The following is a 27754-nucleotide window of genomic DNA, read 5'->3' as shown; positions in this document are numbered from 1 at the left end:
TATGTAGGTCTGTTCCCCTTGTAACACTTCCCAAAGGCCGGTCCTGATGTCTTACTCTTTTCCTATTGTACTGCACCATTCTGATTTCTCTGTGTTTACTTTATTTTGTTTGAACTCTGTAGCCTGTCCTGGAACTGGCTATATGTAGACCAGGCTGGCCTCGAACACACAGAGATCTGCCTGCCTCTGCCTCCTGAGTGCTGGGATTAAAGGCATGTGCCACCACGGCCTAGCTTGTCTGTGTTTATTAACTGAACTCTTGCCTTTAATGGCCTCAGGCTCTGGACCTGAACTGTAGGCATTTTATCCTTGGGATCAGGTGAATCTCTGATCTGATTCACCTGATCTGATAAGGGTCTGGTAAATCTCTAAATTTCCTGTAATTAGGAGGGCACAGTGGGATTCCTGGTTCCAAGGTAGTGGTTTTGTTTTTCCAAAGTTTTATTTTGTTTAGAGAGGCTACCAATGTACACATTTTTATCCTTTACCAAAGCCCACACAAAATCTCCCAAAGGGAAAGACATTAATATTGAGAATCATTAAGAACGAAAGTAAAACCATGCTCGTGAAATGTGGTCTGCAATGTTGAAGCACTGGGACTTTGTCAAACAGCAAAGGTCACTATGTGGTCCGTGCCAGCTTACTATATCAGTTACTCTACTGTTGCTGAGATAAAACACCATCACCAAAACCAATTTATGGAATATGGAGTTTATTTGGTCTTACCGTCTCAGAGGACGAGTCCATTGTGGCTGGGAGGCATGGCAGCAAGTGGCAGGCACTGGCATGAGCAGGAAGCGAGAGATCACGCCCTCCAAGCAGAGATGGTGAACTGGCAGTGGGCAGCGGGGAGAGGCCGTGAGCTCCTCACCTCGTGACCAACTTCTTCCAACAGGGCTGTACCACCTCCCCAAACAGCACCACCAACCAGGAACCCAAATACCCAGGCCAATGGGGGACATTTCTTACTCAAATACCAATATTATATAGTAAAACTTCAAGTGGGATGGAAGTTGGCTTATGTGGGTAGATCCAGCACAGTTACGAAGGGTGTTCACAGCGGAAGAGGGAGGCAGAAGAAAGAAAGAGTGATCTAACAAGGTGATGTGGGAGGTCCTTCTGTACCCTGTAAATATGTGTTGCTTTTATTGGTTGATGAATTAAGCTGCTTTGGCCTATGGCAGGGCAGAATATAGATAGGTGGGAAATCCAAGCAGAGAGACAGGGAGAAAGAAGGCAGGCTTGAGGGAAATGCCAGCAGCTGCCTGAGAAGCAAGACGTGAGGTAACAAACCACGACCCTCATGGTAAAATATAAACTAATAGAAATTGGGTTAATTTAAACATAAGAGCTAGGTAGGAATAAGCCTGCTCCATCGGACAAACAATTATAATTAATATGAAGCCTCTGAGTGGTTACTTGGGAGCGGATGGGTAGCTCACAGTTACAAGGGGTGGGGTTGGCCTTCCCTTGCTGACTTTGAAGACAGAGGTGGCAAATCAAGGTCAGGCAGCGTCTACAAAGTGGAAGAGACAAGGGAATGGATTATGCCGCTAAAGCTTCTCTAAAATCCTGATTTCAGGGCCTCTGCCTTGCAGACTGTAACCTAGCACCTCTATGTGAAGTCGCTTAAGTTACAGAACCTGATGTAGTGAACATGAAACATCACCAGAGGCCCAGAAGAGTCTATGCACAGGGACTGGATCCAGGAGGTGGGCACAGGAGGTCTGGATGGGGACTCTGGAGGACAAAGGGTTCTTCTGTGCTGATTAAATGTTTACTATATATGTAATTTTATAAGTCCTTCCCTGAAGTAACTTGATTTATCAGCCTACCTTGTTCCATGTAACACTTCACTGACCAGTCAAGGCGTCCGCTGTCCTTTGTCTAAGTTTTTAGCTGCTGTGCAGCCATGGCCAGGCAGATGCCTAAAACAAAAAACCCCCTAACTCTTCCACATACTCAGATATGTAAGACTGGAACCCCAACTCACTATCAGACACCCCTCCACCCTCTGCCAGCTCACTGACATTCAGGAAAAATTCATTTCGGAAAACCACAATGTCACAACTATTTTTAAAGAATATTTTTTAATGTAGGCATGTTTTGCCTACCCATACGTGTGCACACCACTTGCGCACACCACTTGTATGCAAGGCCCACGGAAGTCAGAAGAGGGCATCAGATGCCCTGGATACAACGGATGGTTATGAGCCACCGCGTAGATGCTGGAAACCAAGCCTGGGTCCTCTGCAAGAGCAAAATGGACTTTAACCCACTGAGACATCTCTCCAGTCGTGGGTCACAACTTCTTGGACCACTTTTTCCAAAGTTAAAGAAGGAGAAGGGAAAGCAGGTTGGATGGATCTTCAGACTTATTCTTTTCCAAAGCCATGGAGCCACATGATATATAATGGAGCATTGATTTTTTTTTAATTTCATATTTATAGACAAGATCTCATGTCTCAGTACCCCAGGCTGACAAAGGATGACCTTGAACCCCTGTTTCTCTTGTCTCCACACCCTGAGTGATGGGATTACAGATAGACAATGCCAGGGCTGGCTAATTTTTGTTGCTTGTCTTAAGAGAAACTTTTACTAGGTAGCCCAAGTGAGCCTTGAACTGCAGATTCTCCTGCTTCTGCCTCCAGTGGGCTGGGGGTGCAGATGTATAATTGGGGGGAAAGTTTTCTATGAACCATAAAACCACTCACTTGAAATGCATAATTCTGCAGTTTTTAGTGTGGCCTCTTAACTGCAGCATCACCACAACCCATGTGGGCGCATTGCTATCGCTTGTGTCCTCCAGTTCCCACAGTTCCGTGTCCTTTCTCTGGATTGCCCATTCTGGACATCACATATAAATAGACCGCTTATTTCTTTCTCTCTCCCTTCCTTTCCTACTTCCCCTCCTCTCCTTCCTTTCAAGGCAGGATCTCATGTAGCCCAGACTGTCTTTAAATTTGCTGTTTTCCCAAATTTGCTGTTTTCCCTGGAAACCTTGAACACCTGACCCCTCTGCCTCTGTCCCCAGAGTACTGAGATTACAGGTAGGCATTACCAGGCTCAGATTATGCAGTGCTGAAGGTCAAAGCCAGGGTCCCACGGGGGCTCCGTTAGCACTTTACACCAACACAGCTACATCCCGGCCCTTTTCCTATAGGTGTGTGTGTGTGAGAGAGAGAGAGAGAGAGCGCTTCCCAATCAGGCGTGCCCCTTTATCGTGTGACTTTTTTTTTAAATACTCTTTGTTTCCTCATTAAGAGTATGAGTATCTTTTTTACGATTTATTTGTCTTTATTTTATGTGCATTGGTGTGAAGATGTCAGATTCCCCTGGAACTGGATTTTCAGACAGTTGTGAGCTGCCATGTGGGTGTTGGGAATTGAACCCGGGTCCTCTGGAAGAGCAGTCAGTGTTCTTAACCGCTGAGCCATTTCTCCAGTCCCCTGTGTGACCTTTCTTTAAAGCTGTAAAAGCCTCTTTTAAGCCGAGGGCAGGACAACAATTTCCATAAACTGCGGAGAGTAAGTGGATGCAATTTAGAGGTCATCCTTGTTTCTGTTTGTTTGTCTGTGGCTTGTTTTGGGACAGGGTCTTCCCATGTAGTCCTGGTTGTCCTGGTTCTATGTAGACCAGGCTGGCCTACAAATCAGAGGGATCCACCTGCCTCTGCCTGGAGCGTGCTGGGATTAAAGGCGTGTGCCACCGCGCCTGGTCTGTTCTTTGTATTGGATTATTTAAAAGGCACAGCTCTTCAGCCCCACAATGTGCTTCATGACTCCTGTGTGAATCTGTAGGACAGTTAAGTTCAGTCATCTTCCCCAAAGCTCATGCCTACAGAATGCCAGAGCTGGGATTCTAGCCAGAGGGGGAGTTAGCTCAGCCGGTAAAGTGCTTGTCAGACAAGCGTGCAGACCTGAGTGTGAGCGCTCAAACACACATGAAAAGTCAGGTGTGGGGCTGGAGAGATGGCTCAGCGGTTAAGAGCACTGACTAGTCTTCCAGAGGTTCATGTCCCTGCAACCACGTGGTGGCTCACAACCACCTATAGCGAGATCTGGTGCCCTCTTCTGGCCTACAGACAGGATACTGCATAAATTAATAAATAAATCTTAAAAAAAAAAAAGAAAGAAAAGTCAGGTGTGGTGGTTCCCACTTACAGCCCCAGCAGTGGGAAAGCAGAGATAGGAGGATGCCTGGAGGTTTGCTGGTCAGTCAGCACAGCTTACTTGGTGAGCCCCAGGTCAATGAGAGACTCTGCCTCAAAGAACAAGATAGATAATACCCGAGGAACAACACCCAAGGCTGACCTCTGATTCAGACACACACACAGCATACACATGGCACTGGGACACACAGAGATTCCAGCCGGAGCTCGTGTGCCTCACCTACTACAATGCAGCATACAGCTCCTGTTTCTCTGACACACACACACAACACAGAGACACACAGAGATTGCAGCCGGAGCCTGTGTGCCTCAGCTACTATAATGCAGCATGCAACTCCTGTCTCCCCGACACTGTGAGAGAGAACCTCATGATGTCGTCTCTTTCAGTCACAATTCTTTGCTGTGGAAGGCTGTCCCCATTGCCCCAGGGACTCAGAAGAACAGGCTTGGCGAAAGGCCTCATGTGAGCGTCACACTCTGGATGCCATGAACTTGATGGCCACTGGCACCTACACATTTGTTTTCTGTGCCAGTAACTCCACCTGGCAGCCACCCCGTTCCTGCACCCACAAGCAGTCACACATTGCCCGCCATGTCTTATTCTGAATTTGTGTTTCCTGAAGATGCCACCCATCAACAGAACCTGCTGGGTCCTCATTTTCTCAGTATATTTAAAACAGAAATTAGAAGATGCGGGGTGGGCACGGTGGGGACGCTTGTCTTGGCTTGCATGTGGAGGTCAGAGGACAGCCTGCAGGGGGCAGTTCTTCCTCCCACCGTGCGGAGTCCAGAAACTCTGGTGTAGCAGCAGGAGCCTTCACTGGTTGAACCATCTTGCTGGCTTCAAACTTGGAAATTTTATCTTCTGCTAAGACCAACTCAAAAAGCCTGGCTTCCTGCTGGAAGAGTCCTGTCTTCCCCAGGTGAGTGATGCAGGCCACCATCGGTATGGACCATCTGAAAGAAGAGGGAGCTGGGAGGCTGAGGTTCGAGGACCACGGGTCAAGGCCCGCTGGACGACAGTTAGCAAAAGACTCCCCGTCAAAACCACAACGGCTGCCACCCTTTCTTTAAGCAAAGCTCTGAGACTCTCGGGGCAAACCCTGGTCTTAGCTTTGATCCTGTTTCTCTGATGAACACCATGGCTGAAGTAGCTTGGGAAGGGGAGGGTTTCTTTCAGCTCCTAGTTACAGGGCAGTCAGGGCAGGACTCCAAGCAGAGACCACAGGAGAATTCTGCTTACTTGTTTGTTCCTTTGGTTTGCTCAGTTTGCTTTCTTACACACCCCAGGACCACCTGCCCAGGGACAGCACCTCCCAGTGTGGGCTGGGTCCTTCCACACCAATCATCAATTAAGAAAATGCCCACTGGCTTGCCCACAGGCCAGTCTGATGGAGGCATTTTCTCCATGGAAGCTCCCTCTTCTCAGAGGACTCCAGGTTGCTTCAATTTGGGAAAAACTGACCAGCGCAGGTATATACTGTCAGATTTGGATGGTGTCAGCTTGCCCCCAACATTTCCGGTGTTAGTACTTTGGTCCATAGGATAGTACTACTGAGAGTCTTTTAAAAGTGGGGTGGTCTCTACGACTAGAGATGTAGCTTACTTGGTAACCTGCTTGCCTCGCATGCTTGAAGCCCCGGGTTCAAATCCCAGTACTACATAAACCCAGCATAATGATACATGCCTGCAACCCCAGCATTCTCAACTCATAGGCAGGTTCAAGGTCAACCTCAGATATATAACAAATTTGAGGCCAGTCTTGGGGTATGTGAAACAGGTTCAAAAATAAATAGATAAACAAGCCTGGTGCTGTGGCTTATACCTTTGCACCAAGGAGGCAAAGGCTGGAAGATCTCTATAATTTCCCGGCCAGCCTGGTCTACATACATACATACATACATACATGTATGAAAATGCTATAATGAAGTTCATAATTATGAATAATTACTAAGTGTTAATAAAAACCACATCAAGTAGGGTCTGGAGCCTAGGGTAGTGTTGCATGCCTGTAATTCCAGCTCCTGATGCTGTGAGTATAGGTCAGCCTGGACTAGAGAGACCTGTTTCAAGAAACAATCCCACCAGTATTGGAGGTGCAGTCCAGTGATGGGGGGCTAGCTTAACTGGAGACATGTTCCAGGAAGCGATCAGGGTGTATTACCCAGGACTCTAAATGGTTCTTCCCGAACGGTTATTGCAAAAGCATGAACCTGGCCCTACCCAGTTTCCCTCTGACTTCCTGCTTACAGATGCAATCTCTCTGTCGCCAGGCTCCAGCCCTGATGCAACCAGGGAACTCGGGCCAGGGCTGGCGGCAGGGCTGCACCCCGGGTCCCCAGTGCTGTTGACTACGTGTACGTCTCTCTTAAAGATAGCCCTCCCCGGGCATTTGCTTATGGTAATACCAGATGGATTAACGCACTGTAGCTGGATGAGAAAGTGGACAGAGCCAAGCTTACCTGCAACAGGAGGCGGGAACCAACCATCAACACTAGTGGGTAAACACTCACGGCAGATCTTCGGCACCACGGATGTCCCCTTTACCTGTCAACCCCAGGTAGGAACCCTCCCGCAGCTGTGGGTCTCTCTGAGAACATCCGTAAGCTCACTGAGATGTCTGCATGCATCTGGTCTGTTGTCTCCTAAGAGTGCTGGGAAATGCCCTTGCTCCTGTCAGCCACCTGTGAAGACTGGGCCCTCCCACAGGAAGCCAGATCTTTGAAATTGTCATTGGTGGCAAAGAAAGTCCCATCCTCCCTAGGCCCTACTCTAGATTTTGGATGAACAGAGGCACGGTTTGGGCCCTTAAGGGTGTTCCTGGGGTGAGATGACCGAGACTGTCACTCTCCAGCAGGCTGGGAAACAGGCTTACAGGCAAACTGGAGAAAGCTATAGGAGAGGCTGTCCCATCCTAAGGACCGTTTCCCCTCTCCTGATGCCTGAGCCTGAAGTGAAAAGGACCGGGTGGTCCGTTCTAGTGTCAGCTGTTGGTGCCGGGGCTACTACTACATTTGTGTTTGTCTTTAAACACGGATGTAGAGGGGTCCATTGTCCTCTGCCTAAGGCCAGGGTGGCGGTAATGACAGACACACCAGGGAGTCTGTATTCCAGGGTTACATTTAAGGGTGACGAGTCCATTTGGTCCCCTCAATTATAGCTCTCTGAGAATTCAGGTGGAGTGATAGTAAAAGTCTTGACATCAACAGACAGCGGAAGACCAAACACTGTCCAAAGGGAAAGATGGTGTTTCTAAGAACAGGGAAACCATTAGTCAGCTGGGGGGCACCGCCATGCTCCCTCCTAGGCATGGGCTCCTCTTAACCATGCCTCTTAGTTTGAGTTTTAGTTTTTTTCCCCATTAATTTGAGACAGTGTCTCACTATGTAGTCCTGGTTGGCCTGGAATTCACTGTCAGATTTGCCTCAAAATCACAGCCATCTACCTGCCTTTGCCTCCCCAGTGTTGGGGTTAAAGGCCTCCCAAGTGCTGGCATATTATTTTCAGATGCACTTCCTGTTACCAACTGCTGGGGTACCCTCACTGGGTTACTCCCACCTTTTGGGACATTTCTGAACCCTTTGTGACTGAATATGCACATTTGCTTGTCCCTGGGGTATTCTCTCTCCTTCCGACATCATACCGTGGCTGTTCTCCTGAGGTTCAGCTTTAGGGCTGAGACTGGGCCTATGGATCCGAGGCTCTAGCCTCAGGTCACTGGGCCAGTCCTGGTCTAGAGAAAGAAGCAGTGCAAAGGGGGCTGAGAAAAAGGCAGAACTCCGCACGTGTCTGTCAATGTGCTTTGAAATTGCTATGGCCGTTTTGTCAACTTGGTGTGACCTCAGAGTCACTTGAGAAGAGTTTCTATGGGAAGTGTCTAGATCAGACTGGATCAGACTAGCCTTGGGCAGGCCTGGGATCAGGGGTGGGGGTTGTCTCGCTGGCCTCCATCGATGTGGGAAGGCTTACCTAAAAGGGTACCCACACTATTCCCCACGTTTGGGTCCTGACTTGTATGATAGAAAAAGCTTGCGAGCAGGCAGCACGCATGCGTTGCGTCTCTCCACTTCCGCCTGTGGATGCGATGGGACTGGCAGTGTCAAGTTCCTGGTGCCCAGCTTTCTCTGCAACAACAGACTCTGACCAGGAACAGTGAGCGGAGATCAACCCTTCCTCCCCAAGCTGCTTTTGCCAGGGTGTTTGATCACAGCGGCAGCCATGAAGGTAGACCGACTATGAATTATCGGTAAGCGGAAGAGCTGACAGCACAAGGATCAATTCTGCCTCAGCAGACTAAAACCCTGCACGCCCTTTCCTGGACACGTTACTAAACTGAGGCTGTCTTTACGTAAATCATCTTTTACGTGAAGATTGATGTCACAGTCAGATGTCTGTCATACACCAAAAAGATTTGGGGGAGCTGGGGGTGTAGCTCAGCCGGCTGAGTGCTTGCCTAGCATGTGAAACCCCGGCTGTTGTAGTCCAGCTTACAGAAACAGGTGCAGTGATGCAGTGATGCGCAACTGCACTCCCAGCACCAGGGAGGGGGAAGCAGAGCTCGGAAGGTCAAAGTCATCCTTCACCACGTAGTGAGTTTGAGGCCAGTCTGGACTACACAAAACTGCTTCAAACAATAAAAAAGAAAAAGGTGGGCAGGAGAGATGATGGCTCAGGGGTTAAGGGTACCTGCTGCTCTTCCAGAGGACTTGGGTTCAATTCCCAGCACTTCTCTGGTAGCTCACAACTGTCTATAACTCCAGGCACAAGAGATCTACCCACTTCTGGCCTCCTTGGGCATCTAGCATGCATATGGTGCACAAACATGCATGCAAGCAAAACACCTACACACATACAAATAGATGGAAAAATTTTTAAAGAAAATAGTAACACAAGAATTAAAACAAGATTTAAAAATCCACTCGGGTTGTTAAATGTGTGTTCTATTTGTTATAGAACAATGGACGACTAGACAATCATTAACATAATTTTATTAATATAGACATTTGCAAACAAAGTGAATGGTAGTAGAATTAATAGTCTTCTGGTAACTTCACCTTCTCATGTACAATACTGAAAATTATTTCATTCATGTTTACTCCAAATTCCCATTTTTAAACATGAGTCACAGAAAAATAGGCTTCTAAAATATTCTGGAATCATACTCTATCACAAAACTATATTTCATGATTTCATGTTGTTGGATAATTTCATATATATATATATATATATATAAAACCTTAAAAGCCAAAAAACTCCAATAAAAGAAAAAATTGTTTATCATGCTAACTATGGCTGATCACTGAAGCAGAAAGGCCATGACTTCTTTCTGAGGATGCAGGGAAGCAGAAGAACCCTGAAGTCCTTCTGAGGACTCAGGTAAGCAGAAGGGCCCCAACTTCCTTTGAGGATGTAGGTTTCGTTGTTTTAATCATCATAAACTTTCCAGAATGACTTGTTTGGCCCCAAATCAGCGTTGGGAGCTGTTCTTCCAAATTCCATCTCTCTGCTGTCTGGAGATGGACTGGTTCCTCTCCACCCACCTTGGTTTCCTCCTAGGCACCCAACTCTGTGCTCAAAGTGATTAGCCAAACCCAAGAGCCCCAGATGTTCTCAAGGGAGAGAACAACAATCTCATCAACTCCTTTCTCATCACTTGCCAAAGCCGCCAAGGAACAAACTTCAGATACCTCATTATCAAAGGGACCCCAAGATGGGAAGTTGGGTCCCCAAGACAGTAATCTGGGTTCTTATGCTGCTGAAAAGTCTCTAGGGAGTCTATGTTAGGACACCGTGGGGCTTAAGGAGAGTTTATGGAAACTTACCTTTTCAACTTGTGACCAGAGAACAAACCAGATGTGAACTCTTAAGTACTTTGTTTTCTGAGACAGGATTTCTCTGTGTAAAAATCTGTTCTGGAACTCACTTTGTAGCCCAGAGTGGCCTCAAACTCACAGAGATCCACTTGCCTCTGCCTTCCAAGTGCTGGGATTAAAGGTGTGCACTACCACTGCCCGGCTAATCTTAAAGATTATTGCCCCCTCTAAAAGTTACAAAAATACATTCAAACTCTTTAGCATTGGAAACTATTTTTAGAACTTTTAAATCAACTAGTTTAAGATGAACCTCTGTAGCCAGTGGATCTTAAGTTAGCTCCTGTACTTGCTTGGCTGTTTCTTTGTCTAGTGCCCACAGGGAAGTAAATACAAGAGTCCCAGCAGGCTATTTCCTGACCTTCAGTTTTCCTCCATCCAGCAGGTGATCCAAAAGCTTTTCAACAATCTGGAGCTAAAGCTCAGAAATATACAGTAGCAAACCTGCAAAAACTATCTGTCATCTGGAGATTTTTAATTTAATAATATTTATGTGTATGTATATCTATGTGTGTAAGCACAGGCACACACACACGCACACACACACGCAGGTGTCAACAGAGGCCAAAGAGAACACTGAATCCCTGAAGCTGGAGTTCGAGGCAGTTGTGAGCAACCTGACATGGGTGCTGGGAATTGAACTCTGGTTCTCTGCAAGAGCAGCAAGGACTAAGCACTCTTAACCCTTGCCCACCTCCCCCGCTGTTTCTCCATCCCTTCTTTTTTTTCCTTGAGATTTTTAAATTTCATTTGGAGACTTTAGTTGGTTAAGTCTCATTACGACTTCTTCAGTTTTGTGTTTCAAAATGCATCTTTTGGTTTTGTTGTTTAAACACCTACGTTTAGAAATGTCAACAGCGACGGCCTTTAAGTTCCTAGAGCTTCAAAGTGCACTGAGGCTCCAGGAGCGCCCCGAGCAGTCGAGGATCGGAGTCTGTCCTACCCATCACCTGCAGGCTGCTGTGGCTCAACCTTCCCTTCAGAAGGAGGACCTTGTTCTCGCCACAGCCTTATTTATAGCAATGCTGACTGAATTTTCTCTCAAGCTGGTTTCTTACAATTTTCTCATCTATCACCAGGGTGTGATTAGTTCTGTAAACACTACAAAGGCACACAACTCTCAGGTCCCTGGGTACAACAATCAATCTCAGGTTCTACAGCTGCTGTCAGGGCAACTCAAGACTGACCAGAGCAGGAATGAACGTGAATGTCAAGAGTCAAATTTTAATGAATTTCCACAAAGCCAACCAGTTTAGAAAGCCTGTCTTGACTCTGGGCACTTTCTCTTCTTCCTGGCTAACGTCGGCTGGCTTTTCCCCTGTGTTTTCTTTCGCGTCTATGAAGGCCTCGTACATTTTCTGGACTCTGATCACTTCCTTCTGGGCATCAAAATGGACTTTCTGCCTGGTGAGGATGGGAACAATCAGGTTGAAATCACTGATTCGCTTGTTTAGCTTTTGGATGTTGTCCTGAAACTGTTCACAGGTGCGCTTCCACTGTTTCTGCCCTTCGGGTGTCAGAGGGGTCCCAAGTTTCTTCCTAGATACTAACAGTCCTTCTCGAAGTTGCTCAATGGTATCCTTGATTTCTTTCTGCATCAGAATCCACTCTGGTTGGTATCCATTATCTATCAATATTCTGTTTAAGTTGTGAGTCATGGGATCAATATATGAACAGCCAGAAAACTTCTTCAGAGGTTTTCCTTTCCCGGTGAGGTTGTCGAAGTCTCCTCTGGCCATCGATTCCTGGATGAGGTCCTCCACCAGGCGTTCTATGGCTTGAGTTATCTTTTGTTCTTTGCTCTGTCTTACATCTTTGACAGTTATGCTATTGGCAAAGTGTTCCCTCTGAAGTTTCTGTTTTTGATATTCCATCACCTGCTCCGTTGCACGGTCCGCCCTAAACTGTCTGTACTGTTTCTCTCGCTGACTTGGTGTCCCAAAGCCAACACCTTCGAAGCTTAAGTAATGCCGGTGCTGAGGTGTACTGTACTTGAATTTGTCTTCTTCTTCCGTGTCTTCAGCTTTATTCTGTCTGGCCTGTCTTTGTTCTATCACGTGGGAAAGCACATTCCGATAAGCTTCTTCGATCTTTATAAATGTTGCAGAATCAGCATTATTAGAGCCGCTGTCTGGATGATACTGCCTGGCCAGCTTATGAAAAGACTCCCTGACGTCATCTGCAGAGCATCCTTCATCTAGATTCAGCAGCCTATAATATTCTTTGATCTTCTTCTTGGATTTATGGGTTGAGATCATCCTAGATCCAGGATCTGACAGCATTTTTACCCCGTGAGGAATCAGTGAAGCATTTATTAGTTGTGGTCTTAAGATCTGAGCCATCTTCATGCATACTGTGTTTATCATTGTATTCAGAATTCTTCCTAACCATGACCTACAAAACAGCGATGAGCAACAAACTTGTATTATCAGTAATTTTCTCTTTTTTTTTTCAATAACAAAGTAAATTAAGGTGTGGGTTACATGTTCTTAGTAAGTGTCAGCTGTTGGGGCAAGAGAGTTTGGTGCCAACACACAGATGGCAGCTAATAAATGTCCCTAACTCCAGTTCCAGGGAGTTTAACACCTTCTTCAGGCCTACTCAGGCATTGGATGCATGTGGTGCTTAGACATACATGTAGGCAAAACACCCATATGCATATAAAAAAGAAAAAGTGAGTTCTTTGTAAAAAAGTTGCCATGCAAAATATATACTTTTTTTCGAGACAAGATTTCTCTGTAGCTTTGATGCCTCTCCTGGAACCTATTCTTGTAGACCAGGCTGGCCTCGAACTCACAGAGATCCACCTGCCTCTGCCTCCTAAGTGCTGGGATTAAAGGCATATGCCACTACCACCTAGCAATATATACATTTTTTATATTATTATTTTACTGATGTTAGCTAGAAGGTAGACATTGATGTTTATCAATTACATATTGTGAAACAATCTGAATTCTTCTACCACGCTTATAATGTTTGACCTAGAAGGGTCTTAGAAGTCACCTAAACCAGTTTTCTCATTTTATAAGAAAAGCAGGACCTGAAAGAAGGTTAAGCAACCCAATCAAATCATGTTAAAGGTATGACAAATGATTAGGGGCACAGTAAGGACTTGGCTTGACTGGTTTTTGTTTGTTTGTTTGAGACAGGTTTCTCTACACAGTTCTGGCTGTCCTGAAACTCACTAAGTATTCCAGGCTGGCCCTGAACTCAGCCTGCCTCTGTCTCCAGAGTGCATGAGCTACCAAGCCCCACAGTTGGTTTAATTGTATGCTCAGCAAATTGCAAATTTTCCCCAAGTACCATTTCATTTTATTTATTTTTGGCAGATACTGTACAGTGGTCGTCATGAATAACTTGTTGCACACCAAACAGGGAGCATCAGAGACAGGTACTAAGTGTGATACTAGATTGAATAGAAAGAATCAAGCGTGCAACCAACTTTTAAGCTCCGCACCTCACAACTGGCTAAGTACTGGGGGGGGGGGCGGGGGGGAGGGCATGATGGTGAGTGAACACCTGCCATATTAAAAACGCATGGTCCTGAGGAGAAAGACACTGAACACTGACATAAGGCAATGAAGGAAGTACCAGAGGATTACTAGATGTGAATTACTGGACCTTTGATTGCAAGGCGCGTTTTAGAAGTCATGAGAACCCCGATGTCATAAGCTAGGGGTCAGTGGATTTTAGAGCTGTCTGGAATGCTGGTAGTTACGCTCACCGTGGTGAGGGGTGTCTCAGGGCGCTGTCAGTGCCGCTTCACCCCCTACTCACCTTCACAGACCGGCGGGGTTCAGCGTCTCGTGGCCCCCCCGCTGTGTCTCTGCGCTGGCACGCTCGCCCCCCTCCGTCCCGGCCGCCTCTGCCGCGCTATACTGCGGAGCCCTTCATCATTCCTCGCTGCGATAGGCGGCCTCCCTCACCAGGGACACCGAGCTCCTTTAACAGAACCATACCCCAAGGGGCAGAGGACAAACACCCTGGACGCCCGTTGTACCCAGGGGGCAACAGGCTCCGCCTCCACCCGCTTCCGAGGGCAGGGTTTGGACGGTTGGGATTATGGGAAATGTAGTTCTACGCAGGTGCGGCGCGGGGGGCCTTGGGGCCTCCAGAGGAGTGACCCTAAAGTGTATGTGATTTGGAGAGAGCCTGCCCTCGATAAATTGTTCTGGACGAAGGAAGATTAGGCTGTTTGCCCCTGTGGTACACCTGTACTGTCAGTAGGCTTCCTTAGGCCTAGAAAGATGGTCTTTCATTCTGCTAGTCTTTTGGGTTGGTTGGAAGTTTGTTGTTTTTGTTTTTTTGACAGGCATCATCTCGCTTAGCCCAAGCTGGCCTTGCACTCACTATCTAGTAGAGGAGGACATTGAGTTGCAGGCCTTTCCTCCATCTTACAGTCCTTCGTCACTTGTTTATAGGTCGCTGGGGGTAGAAAGCCAAGGGCTTGTGCATGCTAGGCAAGCACTCTCGGAGCTCTGTCAACTGTGCCAGCAGCAAGAACAACAGCAAAGCACTGCACATGGCCAGGCATTGGAAGGGGGAGGAAAAAATGAGAGGTCTGTGGCTTTAAGTTCAATCACGGGCAGAACTAAACAAGCTCCCCTCCCACCTTGTATAGCAATTTCTTGATTATTTTTTAACAGCCCCCCTTTCTACTTTATGTGAATGGATGTTTTGCCTGCTCGTGTGTCTTTGCACCGGGTATATGCGGTGCTAGTGAGGACTAGGAAAGGTTGTTCTGAGGTCATGGTGGCGGTGCCGGGCTTTAATTCCAGCATTTAGGTGGCTGAGACAGGTGGATCTGAATTCAAGGCCAGTCTGGTCTACAGACCTAATTCCAGGACAGCCAGGGCTATACAAAGAAAAACAAACAAACAAACAAACAAGAAAATAGCAGAAGAAGAAGAAGAAGAAGAAGAAGAAGAAGAGGAGGAGGAGGAGGAGGAGGAGGAAGAGGAGGAGGAAGAAGAGAAGGAGGAGGAGGAAGAGGAGGAGGAGGAAGAGGAGGAAGAAGAGAAGGAGGAGGAGGAAGAGGAGGAGGAGGAGGAACTGGTAGTTTCTGAAATACAGTGTTGGCTTCCAGGTGGCAGGTGGGTGTGAGTGTTGGGACTCAATCCCTGATCCTCTGCAAGAATAAGGACTCTTACCCGGCTGTGGTGGCACACAGCTTTAATCCCAGCTCTGTGAGTTTAAGGCCAGCCTGGTCTACAAGAGTTAGTTCCAGGACAGGCCCCAAAGGCTACAGAGAAACACTGTCTCGAAAAACCAAAAACGAAAAAAATAAAAAAATAAAAATAAAAAAATAAGGGCTCTTCACCACTGCGTCAATTCCCCAGCCCTTATTTATCTATGTATTTATCTAGACTTTACGTGCATGGGTGTTTTGTCTGAACGTATGTATACCTTTGCACCAGGTAGAGCTACAGATAGTTGTGAGCCAAGTATGTTCCCAGGATTGAACCTGGGTTCCCCAGAACAGTCAGTGCTCTTATCAACTTATTCATTGCTGGGTGGTGGTGGCGCACACTTTTAATCCCAGCACTTGGGAGGCAGAGGCAAGTGGATCTCTGTGAGTTTGAGGCCAGCCTTGACTACAGAATTCCAGGACAGTCAGAGCTACACAGAGAAACCTTGTCTCAAAAAAAAAAAATTATTCATTTTCAAGTTTCCTCTCGATTGTTTTAAAAAAACAAAAACTTCTTGAGTTGAAAATCCTATTTATTCCACATTTTGTATACTTTAGACAAGATATTACTTCTCAAAGTCAGAATACTGGTAAATAATAAATATGGCGGTTGGAGAGATGCTCAGCAGATAAGAGCACTGGCTGTTCTTCCAGAGGACCTGAGTTCTATTCCCAGCATGAACGTGGTGGCTCACGACTGTCTGTAACTCCAGTTCCAGGGCATCTGATGTCCTCTTCTGGCCCCAGTGGGCACCAGGCACATATGTGGTGCACAGACATACATGTGCACAAGATACCTATACACACAAAATAATATTTTTTAAAGTAGTAAATGTGGGACTATATGCTGGCTCAGTAGTTAAGAGCACTTGTTACTCTTGATGGGGACCTGGGTTCAATTCCCAGCACCCACATGGTGGTACACGATCATCTGACTCAAGGGATTCAGTGCTCTTTTTTGACTTCTATGGCACCAGGCACACATATGGTGGATATACATACAGGCAAACAAAATGCTTCTAGATGTAAAATAAAATATATTTTTTAAAAATAGTATATGTGTGTAGCACGAATAATAAAAACCCAGAAACAGAAACTGGGGTTCAACTTCAAAACAAAGCAGCCAAGCCACTAGAGAAGTCTTACCTCTACCAAGGCCGGGCAACCATAAACTAAGCAGACATACTCTGTCTCCTTTCATTTCATATTCCCCTCTAGTTCTGGGTTTAAAGATGTGAGCAGCCACCACCTGGATTTATTTCTGCATTGATCTTGTGTAGCCCAGGGTGGCCTTGAACTCACAGAGATTCGTCTGACTCTGTCTCCCAAATTTTGGGATTAAAGGTTTGTGCCACCATTACTAACCTCTAGTGGTTTTAGCTTTGCCTCTGGTTTTCAGGCAAGATTTACTTATCAAAATACAAATAATACACCACTGCAAATGTGTATTTAGTATTTGCTGCTTGCCAGGCATTGGGGTAAGTACTCCTCTGTGTTAAAAAGTCCATGCCAAAAACAAACAAACAAAAATCAGAAACAAAAACAAATTCCAAAGAGTTCTCACCCCAAAAGGAATAAGAAATAGTTTATTCTGAGCTCTATGAATGAACTGCCTGAGGAGCACAGATTCAGCCTGCTCAGAATAATGTGTTCCACAGTAGAAGTAAGTACATGAGAGAACAAAGAAAGTCATAAATCCAGACACTTACCAAGTCCCTGGGTGGGGACCACAGGTTGGAGTGCTACCGTAGAGTGGAGAAAACGGGGTACTGGTTTCAGATGCCGTCTAGGTATGGTGGAAGCCAGTAGTCAGCTAAGGATGCATTGCAAAGCTTTGCATGGTTGTTCAGTTAGACACTGGTCAGAGAGGAATGGCTTAAAAACAGAGCTAAACCAGGGGTCTGGAGAGATGGCTCAGTGGTTGAGAGCACTGGTTGCTCTTCTGGATGGACCCATGTTCAATTCCCAGCACCCACATGGCAGCTCACATCTGTCTGTAGCCCCAGTTCCAGGGGATTTGACCCTTATGTCAATATACATAATTATTTTTAAAAAACTAAACTAAAAGTAGCTCAAGATAAATTGGTTATGACTCCGTAAATATAATAATGATGATAATTATCATTATATATTATCATTATATATAATAATGATATTATCATTATCATCATCATTATTATTAGTTTTTTTTGAGACAGGGACTCTCTGTAGCTTTTGTAGATCAGGCTGGTCTTGAACTCATAGAGATCTGCCTGCCTCTGCCTCCCAAGTGCTGGGATTAAAGGCGTGGGCCACTACCACCCAGCCTTTTATATTACTTTTTTTCAGAATAGGGTGTCTGTGTGTAGCCCTGGCTGTCCTGGAGCACACTTTGTAAACCAGGCAGGCCTCAAAATCACAGACATCCACCTGCCTCTGCCTCCCAAGTGCTGGGATTAAAGGTATCTGTGACACCACCTGGCATTGTTCTGGCTCTGTAATATTCTAACTCTGCATTATCAAGAGGTTCTTGTCAGTCAAGAGAACCAAGAGGCTTGGGCTTTAGTTTCTAAATCCTTGCAATAGCGCTATGACATAAGTGGTATTTTGTTCTCTGCTTACACATGAGGAAGTAATCATTGCCTCAGATACTGATCTTGTGAGAATTACATAATGCATGTAGATCATTTGGCACGAAGCCTTGCACATGAAGCAATATTTTTTTAGATCAATAACTTCCCGTTGAATGCAGAAATCAAGGCATCTTTCAAATCCTATGGCAGAAACATCAGGTGGGGGCTCATACACCATTGGTTTGAGCGTGAACTGACCAGAGGACTTGGCAGAAGACTGGCAGTGTCTGCTAAGGCTGAAGACATCAATACTTGGTGCCCCAGTAATTCTATTTGTAGGCACAAAGCAGAAAAGTGACGATAAGGTCAGCAGTGGTTATTATGATAGCTCTAGACTTGAACTGCTCAGATGGCATCAGCAGAATGAATAACTGGTATTTCACACACTGAATTGTGATTCAGAAAAACATATACTATGGATTTTACATTAATGTGAGCCAACAAAGCTAAAGACAGAAAGTGTACACATATCTTGTAGTATTCCATTATACAGATGTTGATGCCAACACACACACACACACACACACACACACACACACACGCACACACACACACACACACACACACATACCCCTCTTGGCTCAAAGGGAATACGAGGTTATTTATTCTAAAGGCAAGCAGAAGTGTCCAAGAACAGACTCAGGCTGCCCCCAAATTCCACATCCCAGAATGGTAACAGTTTCATTTTGTTTTTATGACAACAGAACAAAGAAAATTACAAAGTTAAGATGTCTCGCAAATACATTATTGGAAACATCTGCTGGGGATCTGTTGTAGGCTGTTTGTATTAAAGCTAGGAGTCTGCTCGTTCCAGAAGGATTGTAGTCTCAAAGATGTTTGATCACTCACAGAGGTGGGCAATACATAGCAATTTAGGGGGCTAAGGTAGCCCAAGAACATTTGCCTCTGGATAGACAACATTCCAGCTCTCCTGTCGCAGACTTTCAGAGCAGGGCATCGCCTTGTGGAAGGAACCTGTAACAAAGGTGTGGCTCTCTTTTGGGAACTTCAGTTCACATAAAATCAGGCAAAGCCAATTAGAAGCAGTCAGCTTTATTTCCAAATAGAAATCCCTTAATCACTTGCTTATTTTAAATATATATTTGAGACAGGCTCTCACTATAGCCATGGCTGGCCTCAAACTCACAGAGATCCACTTGCTTCCATCTTCCAAATCCTCAGTTTAAAGGCATGTAAAACCAGTCCTGAATCAATTACGTAGTAGAGAACTCTTACTGGAAAGATAAGTAGGCAGAACAACAAAGGAGTTCTTCCCCCAAGGGGACGACAGAGGACAAGGACTCAGAGGGCTCTGCAAAGCATTGGTGACGTCACTTGAGCTCTGGGGTGTGGCGGATGGAGTGTGGTTATGAATCTATGCCTCGATAGAAAAACTTAAGATACGAATGTATTTGAAAAAAGCTCATTATATATACTGAAGTGAGGTCAGCTTGGGTAACATGAAACCCTATCTAAAATCAAATTTGAGAACCAAAACCAAAATCATGGTATCTGAAAACCATGTAAGCTGATGTAAAAGTTTATTTTATTTTTTATTATTTAGTTTTTTGTTTGTTTTGAGACATGATCTCACTATGTAGGCCTGGCTGTACTGGAACTTGCTCTGTATACTCGGCTGGTCTTCAACTCAAGAGATGACCCTGCTTCTGGGGTTAAAGGCAAGTGCCATCACACCCCATCTCAAAAATATACTTTTAAAAAAAGAGGGATTATGCCTAAGAACCTTCCTTTTTAGCATTATTTTCACTTCCAGTGAAAAAAAATAACTAGGAAGAATTAACTATTAAACTTTCTTATTACAGTATATATTGTACTTCAATAATTTACTTCACTTTTGGAGACAGATCTCACTCTCAACTTTGGTTGCCCTGAAACTCTGGAGACAAGGCTAGCTTTGAACTCAGAAATCCACCTGCCTCGGCCTCCCAAGTGCTGGGATCAAAGGCATGCACTACCACATCTGGCTTTGAAAAATTTACACTTTTTATTTACTGTATGTGTGGTTCAGGAGGGGAATGTGTTATGGTGCATGTGTGTGGAATATTTGCCTTCTTCTATTGTGTGGAACCTGGGGACTGAATTCCTGGCTTGGAGGCAGGAGTCTTTCTGAGCTGAGCATCTCCCTGGTCCCCTGCATGATGTCTGTAGATTAATTAAAACAGTCACTTAACAACCTGAGAATTTAACTCCCATGAAATGACTCTCACCCTTCCAGAATGTTTGTCTTAACCTTTGGGAACTTAAATCCTTTTCCTTTGACTGACACTCCTACCCCACCAGAGCCTTCTGCCAGAACACAATGTGTAATCAAAGGTGGATCAGTTCCAAGTAGACTAATAGAACCAAATGATCTCCGTAGTAAGAGATAAATACCCATATTTACTAACTCAATAATGTCTTCATAATTTAATTTTCCTTTTTTTTTTTGTTTCTGTTTTTTGTGATAGGGTTTCTCTGTAGCTTTGGAGCCTGTCCTGGAACTAGCTCTTGTAGATCAGGTTGGCCTTGAACTCAGAGATCTGCCTGCCTCTGCCTCCCAGAGTGCTGGGATAAAAGGCGTGCACCACCACCACCTGGTTTAATTTTCCTTTTTACCACTGCACTCCAATGGTCGCTCACATTCAGCATCTAAGGAATATTCTGTTGTGTGTGACTATCATCAGGCCAAGCAACCTCCATTTTGGGAGTTCAGCTGCAGAGGCCTGCGAAGGGTTATCCCATCTGGGCTTGTCCACTGCCCCTCATGGGGGAAAGTGCCAGAAGACCTTCACCTGAGTAGTCATTGCTCCCACCTGTTGTATGGAACTCTGCCTTAATTACAAGCGGCCTGGGGAGGGGCTTGAGTATATAGGCCAGGGAAGACAGGAGGGGGCTGCAGCCCTGCTGAATAAACTTTCCGGTTGGGGGAGAAGCATGCATACCCTTTGAGAACCTCTGCACCTATGCTGTGAGGATGCCCAGCAAGCTCACTCCCCCACAGTGAACTAACTGGGTCTGGGACCTAAGCAGGGCAGACATTGCTGCCTCTTCCCCATGCCCCGCTACTCTGAGGTGTATTGTTTACGGGCATCCGGACGTTCCAGACACGTGGATCTTCTCTAGAGACATGGGATCAGCTACTTTCCATGGAGGCCAGTCCTTAGGGAAAAATGGATGAAGATCAGTGTGAAATACAGAGCTAGAACATTAACTTCCTCACTCACTGTGCTTATGGTCCTGAGGACAAAGCCGAGCATGTCAGCTTCTCAGACGATAAACCCAGACTGAGTTTGGTTAGCTCATATTGTCTCCTCTGCTGTGACTTCACACGCCACAGCACGTCCTTTACATCTTCCCACCGCCCCTCACACATCACACAGCGCAGGAGCTCAGCTATGCTGGGAAGTGTCCATAGCGAGACAGGGCACACTGCCTGTGGGGACAGCCTCAGCGAAGCTGTTTTTGGGAGGCTTTGATGCACCTGGTGGAGGAACAGCATGACAGTGAGTGGTAAAGGCCGGGGGAGCCCTGCCTGCACCACAGATGGTGCAGGGTCACTGTTGCTCTGAGCTGCACCCTCAACCTTGTACTCTTAAGGTTACAGTTTAATGATCTTCGGCTGTTAGGAACCCTTTGTTGTTGTTTTGGATTTAAAGCAGGGGCTGCTTCAGTGGTTAAGAGCACTGGCTGCCTTTCAGAGGTCCTGAGTTTGAATCACCAACAACCACATGGTGGCTCACAACCGTCTCAGAGGGATCTGATGCCCTCTTCTGAGATAATGGCATACATGCAGATAGAGCACTCAAACATAAAATAAGTATTTTTAAAAAATCGAAATTTAAACATAACCGTATTTCAACCCGTCTCTAGGTACCCTAGGTACCTTAAGACTCCAGCTGTGCAGAACAGACTCTTGTTGTATCACACAAGCTGCTCAGCAGTTCAAGGATGGTTGCTGCCTTTGGGCTGGGTGTGACCACTGCTTGTTCAGGTAGTTCTAGGAGCAGAAAAATATGGCAGGCACTAATAGGCTTGGTGGTTTCTTGTGTATGTCCTAGACCCTACCACTTCTGGATGTCTTAAAAAAGGCTACAAAAAGTTTTGTTTTTAATGAATCTGTTTATTAAAAAATGGTAACAGGTAAGAGTTAAAGTCTTTTTGATAGCAGCTATTTTAGTTTGGGCCAAGACCACGAAGAACAGAAAAAGGCACCAAGCAAATGGGCTTCACTGCTCCCTGACCCAGTGGATCTTGCCGTCTTCTCCAAGCCGCACAGCCCCGCTGGCCACCAGCTGGAGGGCTGCAGGGAAGATCTTATGTTCTGCTACTTTGACTCGTTCAGACAAAGTTGCAACAGTGTCACCCCTCTTCACAGGGACAGCTTCTTGTAGGATGATTTGTCCTGCATCTACATCTTCCTGGAGAAGGAAGCAGACGTTTTCAAACCTTGCTTTTTAGCCAGTGCAGTCTGCATTCAGACACCAGAGGCAAAAGTTTGTAGGAAAAGGCATACTCACGGCCACAAAGTGTACGGTACACCCGGTAATTGTGACTCCAGCTTCTAGGACTTGCTCATGAGCATTTGAACCCTTGAAAGAAGGGAGCAAGGATGGGTGGATGTTGAGCATTTTACCTAGAAAGCAAAAAACAGTGGTCAGAAATTTTAGATCTTGTTTATTCTAAAGTTAAAGGGAAAGTGCTCAACTATATTTACCTTAGAGAATAAACTGGGGGAGATGCCCAAATATGTATAGAAAAATGACAATAGGATGTGGTCAGAGCGTTACAGGAAGAAGGGGTACAGGTGCTGCCACAGGCTTGATAACCTGAACTCAATCCCCAGGACCTACGGAGTAGCAGGAGAGCACCTAGTCCTACACATTGTCCTCTAACTACCACAAGCATGAGATAACCCTACCACCCCATGCACACACACATAGTAAATAAAGTGCCAAAACAAACAAACAAACCAAAACAAAACAACCCAAAAAAGGGGCTGGAGAGATGGCTCAGCGGTTAAGAGATATTGCCTGCGCCTCCAAAGGTCCTGAGTTCAATTCCCAGTAACTACATGGTAGCTCACAACCATCTGTAATGAGGTCTGATGGTATACTCACAGACAGAGTATTGTATACATAATAAATATAAAAAAAATCAAAAAAGGTACAACAGACTGTAGACAACACCTTCCTTACTATCTTCTGTCTGTGTGTTATATAGGAGAGCATGAACCCTTATCGTCCTCTCTGTGGTACGAGGTCTGAAACCTGGGCCTTTGTACATGCCAGGTAGAGAAGTGCTTTACCAGGGAACCAAGCTCCCTGCTACTGGGTTGTGTTTGGTTTGCATGTACGTTTGTACATCATGAATGGTGCCTGAAGAGGCCAGAAGAGGGTGTTGGGTTCCCTGGAAATGGTGGTACAGATAGATGGCTGTGAGCTGTCACAGGGCTGGGAACTGTATCCTCTGCAAGAGTAACAAGTGCTCTCAACCACTGAGAATTTCTCCACCCACCACTAGCTCGGTTTTTAGGGACAAGGTCTCATTACATATTCCAATCTGGCCTTAAATGCATTATATCAAGGCTGATCTCTGCCCAGTTCTCTTCATCTGGGGTACACAGGGTTTTATTTTCTCTTTTCCCTCATCTTCCTTCACTTTGCTTTTAAGAATTGTGTCCTATAGGACCAGGCTGGCCTTGAACTTGCAGTCCTCCCACCTCAGTCTCAGGATGCTCAGGTTGCAGGGATGGACTAAGCATCACTTTCTCTTGTCTCTAAACAAGGAAAAGGTCTTCCCGATACCCTCTCACAGTGAAATGGGTCTCTGCAGTACTGGGAGTGATTCGTGACAGCAGCCAACAGCTGAGTGAGCTGGGTACCTCTCAATCAAAGCAGAGGGAGCTAATAAGCCCACGTTAAAATCTTTCATTATGAGGACAGTTTTGGAGAGCTGATTACTCTGGAGTCCATTTACTGTCCAATGACTCCTACTTACCATCCCATTTTCTGACAAAAGGACCAGAGAGAATCCTCATGAATCCCGCAAGACAGACCACGTCTATAGAGAATTCTTCCAGGACGTGGTCAACAGCATTGTCAAATTCAACACGATTCTTATATAATTTATGATTAATCACCTGTAACAGGAAAAGAGAAGTAAATTTTTTCAGTGAATCACCAAGTTTAAATACAACCTTTACAGAGACTACAAGTCAATGGTGAAGACAGGAGGGCTGGCTGAGGAACAGGCAGGATGGAGAAGAGCAAACCCAGCACCCACCCCAAACGGGAAGTTCCAGGATTACACAACCACACACACTGTGGAAGCAGAGTATGCACTTCAGCAGAGTGTGCAGTAGCTGCTGGTGTGGCTCCAGGTGGAACAGCCCGCACTACACAGCAAACCACCCAACAGCCAGACGCAGCCCGCAGGAACGCGGGTGGTTCTCTGTGGTGACTCATGGTGACTCACTCTGGTGGGAATGCCAGCCTTTTCTGCTTTGTCTAAGCCAGCGACCCCAGCTTTGTTGGAGATGACAACAACAATGTGTGAGGAGCTCTTTGGATCCCGAGTGCTGTCTATGAGAGCCTGGAGGTTCGACCCTGAAAACCAGGAAAGAGTGAGCACACGTCTGGAAGCTCAGCCTCCTCACAATGTCCTCACTCTTCAGAAGGGCCGCTTCGCTTTATCATAAATGTGGACCTAAAATACAGCCAACTGAAAGAGGATCCTGCAAAGCAGCCATGGCACTGGACTAGGATCTAAAGAAACACTCAGGGGCCTCCAACAGCACACAGTTTATCCGTATGTTCATGAGCTGGGGAGGGGTCACTACTAAACACTACACTAGAACGGCGAGGCCAGGCCAGCTGGGCTACAGGGTGAGTTTCAAAAGCAAACAATAGAGTTATGCTACAGCCACCTGATAGAGTACAATGCTCTCAGACCCAGGGCTCTTACTTTAGATAAAAACAACTTTAGAATACTGCACTTTATTCTGAAAGACATACAGGAACTAAAATACCAGGTTAAAAAATATTTACTACTTCTCACCTTTAAGAACATACACAAGGTGAACACTGTAATTACTATTTTAACTTTTAAGCTTTCTCACCCATCAAGATATGGTACACAAGAAGGGGACTCTTCCTTCTTCCATTTTTTTACCCCCTTTCTTCAAGACAGGGTTTCTCAGTGCAACAACAGCCCTAGCCATCCTGGAGCTCACTCTGTAGACCAGGCTGGCTTTGAACTCAGAGATCCGCCTGCCTCTGCCTCCTAAGCGCTGGGATTAAAGGCGTGCGCCACCACTGCTTGGCTCATTTTCTCTTCTCTTCTTTTCTTTTTTTTAAAGAAAAATTGTGTATGAGTGTTTTGTCTGCATATTATATATGTGCACCAAGTGTGTGCCTGGTACACAGCTCAGAAGATGGTATCAGATGCCCTGGAGTCAGAGCTAGGGATGTTGTGAGTAACTATGTGGTTGCAGGGACTAGAACCCAGGTCCTCTGCAAGAACAGCAAGTACCCCCAACCGCTGAACCACCTTTCTAGCATGTTATGTTTTTCTTCTTTCTTTCTTTTTTTTTGAGGCAAGGTCTCACTGTGTAGCCCTGGTTGGCCTGGAACTCACTATGTAGAGGTTGGAATTAAATTCAGGAATCTGCTTGCCTCTGCCTCCCAAGGGCTAGGAGGCCAGGCTAGCCACCAGTTTGCCCTTTCTGTCTCCTTACTATGTGAGGTGCTCCTCACCTTGTCTGTGTGACTGGAGGTAGGGAGAGCTTTAAGTTCTATGGTACGGGGAAGTCATGCTTTACCTGTTCCAGATATTAAGACAGCCACTCTTGCCTTCTTACTTCTCAGGAAGCCATTTGACACCACTGACCCATTTACTTGCATGGTTTCAATCAAATTCTTGACTCTGACACGAGGGGAATCTTCATTTCAATTATATGCATAAAAAGGCAAAAAGGTATGAATTAATAGCAATAATAGAAAAATATCTTTTTTAAAAAATAATTTATTTAACTTTATTTATTTATTTATTTAAATTTATTGGTTTGAAGGTGTCAGATCTCCTGGGACTGGAGTTACAGACAGTTGTGAACTGCCATGTAGGTGCTGGAATTGAACCTGGGTCCTCTGAAAGAGGATCCAGTGCTCTTAACCTCTGAGCCGTCTCTCCAGCCCCTAGAAAAATATCTTAAGAATACTTTATTGTATTTTATTCTGAAAGTAAGACATACAGGAACTAAAATACCAGGTTAATAACATTTACCATTTCTCACTCTTAAGAACATACTGGAGGTGACCACATGGGATGACTGTTTCAGTTAGGAGCTGGAGCACACACCACACTGAAGCACAGCCACAGAAAACGCTTCCTCTCTGTGTTCTCCCCAACCCAACCCACTAGCGAGCCCATTTACATGCCACTATGACCCCTTGGCTGCTGTTTTGAGAAAGGGACGGCTCCTTACTGCAGTGTGAACCTAAGGGGTTAGTGTTCAGCACTGGGAAACCTGCTTGAAAACAAAACTTACGCAGCAGAGAGTAGGAAAGGCAAAGGCAATGTCAACAAGCACCGACCATCATTGTTAGCTATCTGAGTGGATCTAGCTGTCATCCTGTCAAATGCTCGCACTTCTGACAGGGTCCTGAGCAACACACAGAACTGGTCTGGTCAGGGTGTGCAAGCATCAGTGAACATTGCAGAGAGATATCAAAGAGTTCCAGAAGCAGCTGCATCCTGGCTGCAGGGCAGATGAGTCACAATACATCTGAGGCTGTGCCAATGGCTAAACCCAAAAGCCAATAAGGCCAGGTGGTGGTGGCGCACACCTTAAATCCCAGCACTTGGGAGGCAGATCTCGGAGTTTGAGGCCAGCCTGGTCTACAGTAGTGAGTTCCAGGACAGGCTCCAAAGCTACAGAGAAACCTTGTCTTAAAAAACAATAATAACAACAACAACAACAAAAAGAAACAAAAAAGCCACACGGAGTAATTTATTACCTTTAGGACATGCCACAACATTGCCTATCACCCAGGCTTCCTCCTGGTGCTGCTGAATGTCACGCAGAATCTGGTCTGTCTGGTCCTTAGACACCACCAAGGCAGCTCCAACCCCACAGTTGAAGGTTCTGGCCATTTCTTCTTCAGAGAGCTGTCCTTCCTGCTGTAACCATGAGAAGACCTTGGGGATCCTCCAGGTGCCGGCATCTCAAAATAAGCAAGAGTTGCCCGATCAATCTATTGTCCCATACAGAGAACACAAAAGTGAGTGGTAGCCCAACTCTGCTGTTCTGTGAAGAGTAACCAGTCCTCTGAGATGATTTGTCAGTACCGAGACTTGTTGGAAGTAGGTTCTGTGCTTCATTACATTACTGGATATTTAGACCCTCCTAATGGTTTACTACCACAGAGACTGGCATGATACCTTTTGGAAATGTTTAGCTGGGTCTTAGTGATAACAAGCTGTACCCTAAATACCACGTAGAACTACTCAGAAGTTCTGCTAGAGCTTTCTGATATATACCTGGTTCCTTTAATTTCTTCTAAAATATAGGTTCTAAGCCGACTTAGCTCCTCCTTTGTCACGAGCAACACATCACAATTCTAACATTAGCATCAGGTAAAGGCTTATTTACAAACACTGCCACAGAATTCCTCAATAATAAAGTAACATGGACAATTTTTTGAATGTACAGGTTATCAGATTTGATTCACAAAAACTATACTGAATTGTTTAGAATGTCTCTTCTTTAAAGAATGTCTCTTTCTTTAAAGAGAATGTGGCTTTTGTCAGATTACTGTTATCAACTTGACACCAGCTAGAGTGATCGGCGAAGAGAATCACAAGGAGAAAACGCCTCCAAAAGACTTGCTTATCAGCAAACTGGTGGGGGACTGAT

The 27754-nt window shown here is 45.6% G+C and overlaps 2 protein-coding genes and 1 long non-coding RNA gene across 4 annotated transcripts in view; 1 reads left to right on the top strand and 2 right to left on the bottom strand.

Moving 5' to 3' along the window:
- Window positions 1-6455: 6455 nt before the first annotated feature.
- Window positions 6456-27754, top strand: part of LOC146895727 (uncharacterized) — a 24539-nt gene continuing 3240 nt past the window's right edge. The window contains exon 1 of the long non-coding RNA XR_015000656.2: window positions 6456-6731. This is a non-coding gene — a long non-coding RNA (uncharacterized LOC146895727). The remainder of the gene's footprint in view (window positions 6732-27754) is intronic.
- Window positions 9143-14062, bottom strand: Dnajc28 (DnaJ heat shock protein family (Hsp40) member C28). Its single transcript, XM_087899192.1, has 2 exons — window positions 13819-14062; window positions 9143-12435 (listed from the first exon to the last, which is right to left on the bottom strand). The coding sequence occupies exon 2, from the start codon at window positions 12405-12407 to the stop codon at window positions 11259-11261; it is 1149 nt and encodes a 382-aa protein (XP_087755318.1). The 5' UTR covers window positions 12408-12435; window positions 13819-14062; the 3' UTR covers window positions 9143-11258.
- Gart (phosphoribosylglycinamide formyltransferase, phosphoribosylglycinamide synthetase, phosphoribosylaminoimidazole synthetase) overlaps window positions 21941-27754 on the bottom strand; it is a 22777-nt gene continuing 16963 nt past the window's right edge. For both annotated transcript variants that reach the window (XM_085685778.2, XM_048422943.3), the window contains exons 17-22: window positions 26856-27062; window positions 25661-25780; window positions 24316-24446; window positions 23839-23980; window positions 22359-22474; window positions 21941-22259 (exon numbers count right to left, since the gene is read on the bottom strand). In XM_085685778.2, the coding sequence (XP_085541904.2) occupies window positions 22068-22259; window positions 22359-22474; window positions 23839-23980; window positions 24316-24446; window positions 25661-25780; window positions 26856-27062 (908 nt within the window). In that variant the 3' untranslated portion in view covers window positions 21941-22067. The remainder of the gene's footprint in view (window positions 22260-22358; window positions 22475-23838; window positions 23981-24315; window positions 24447-25660; window positions 25781-26855; window positions 27063-27754) is intronic.

The sequence above is a fragment of the Myodes glareolus genome, chromosome 2 (genome assembly GCF_982192425.1).
Source record: "Myodes glareolus chromosome 2, mMyoGla1.1, whole genome shotgun sequence".
Classification (NCBI taxonomy): Eukaryota; Metazoa; Chordata; class Mammalia; order Rodentia; family Cricetidae; genus Myodes; species Myodes glareolus.
Note: the sequence above shows the minus strand (reverse complement) of the source record. Positions and strands in the feature narration are given on the sequence as shown.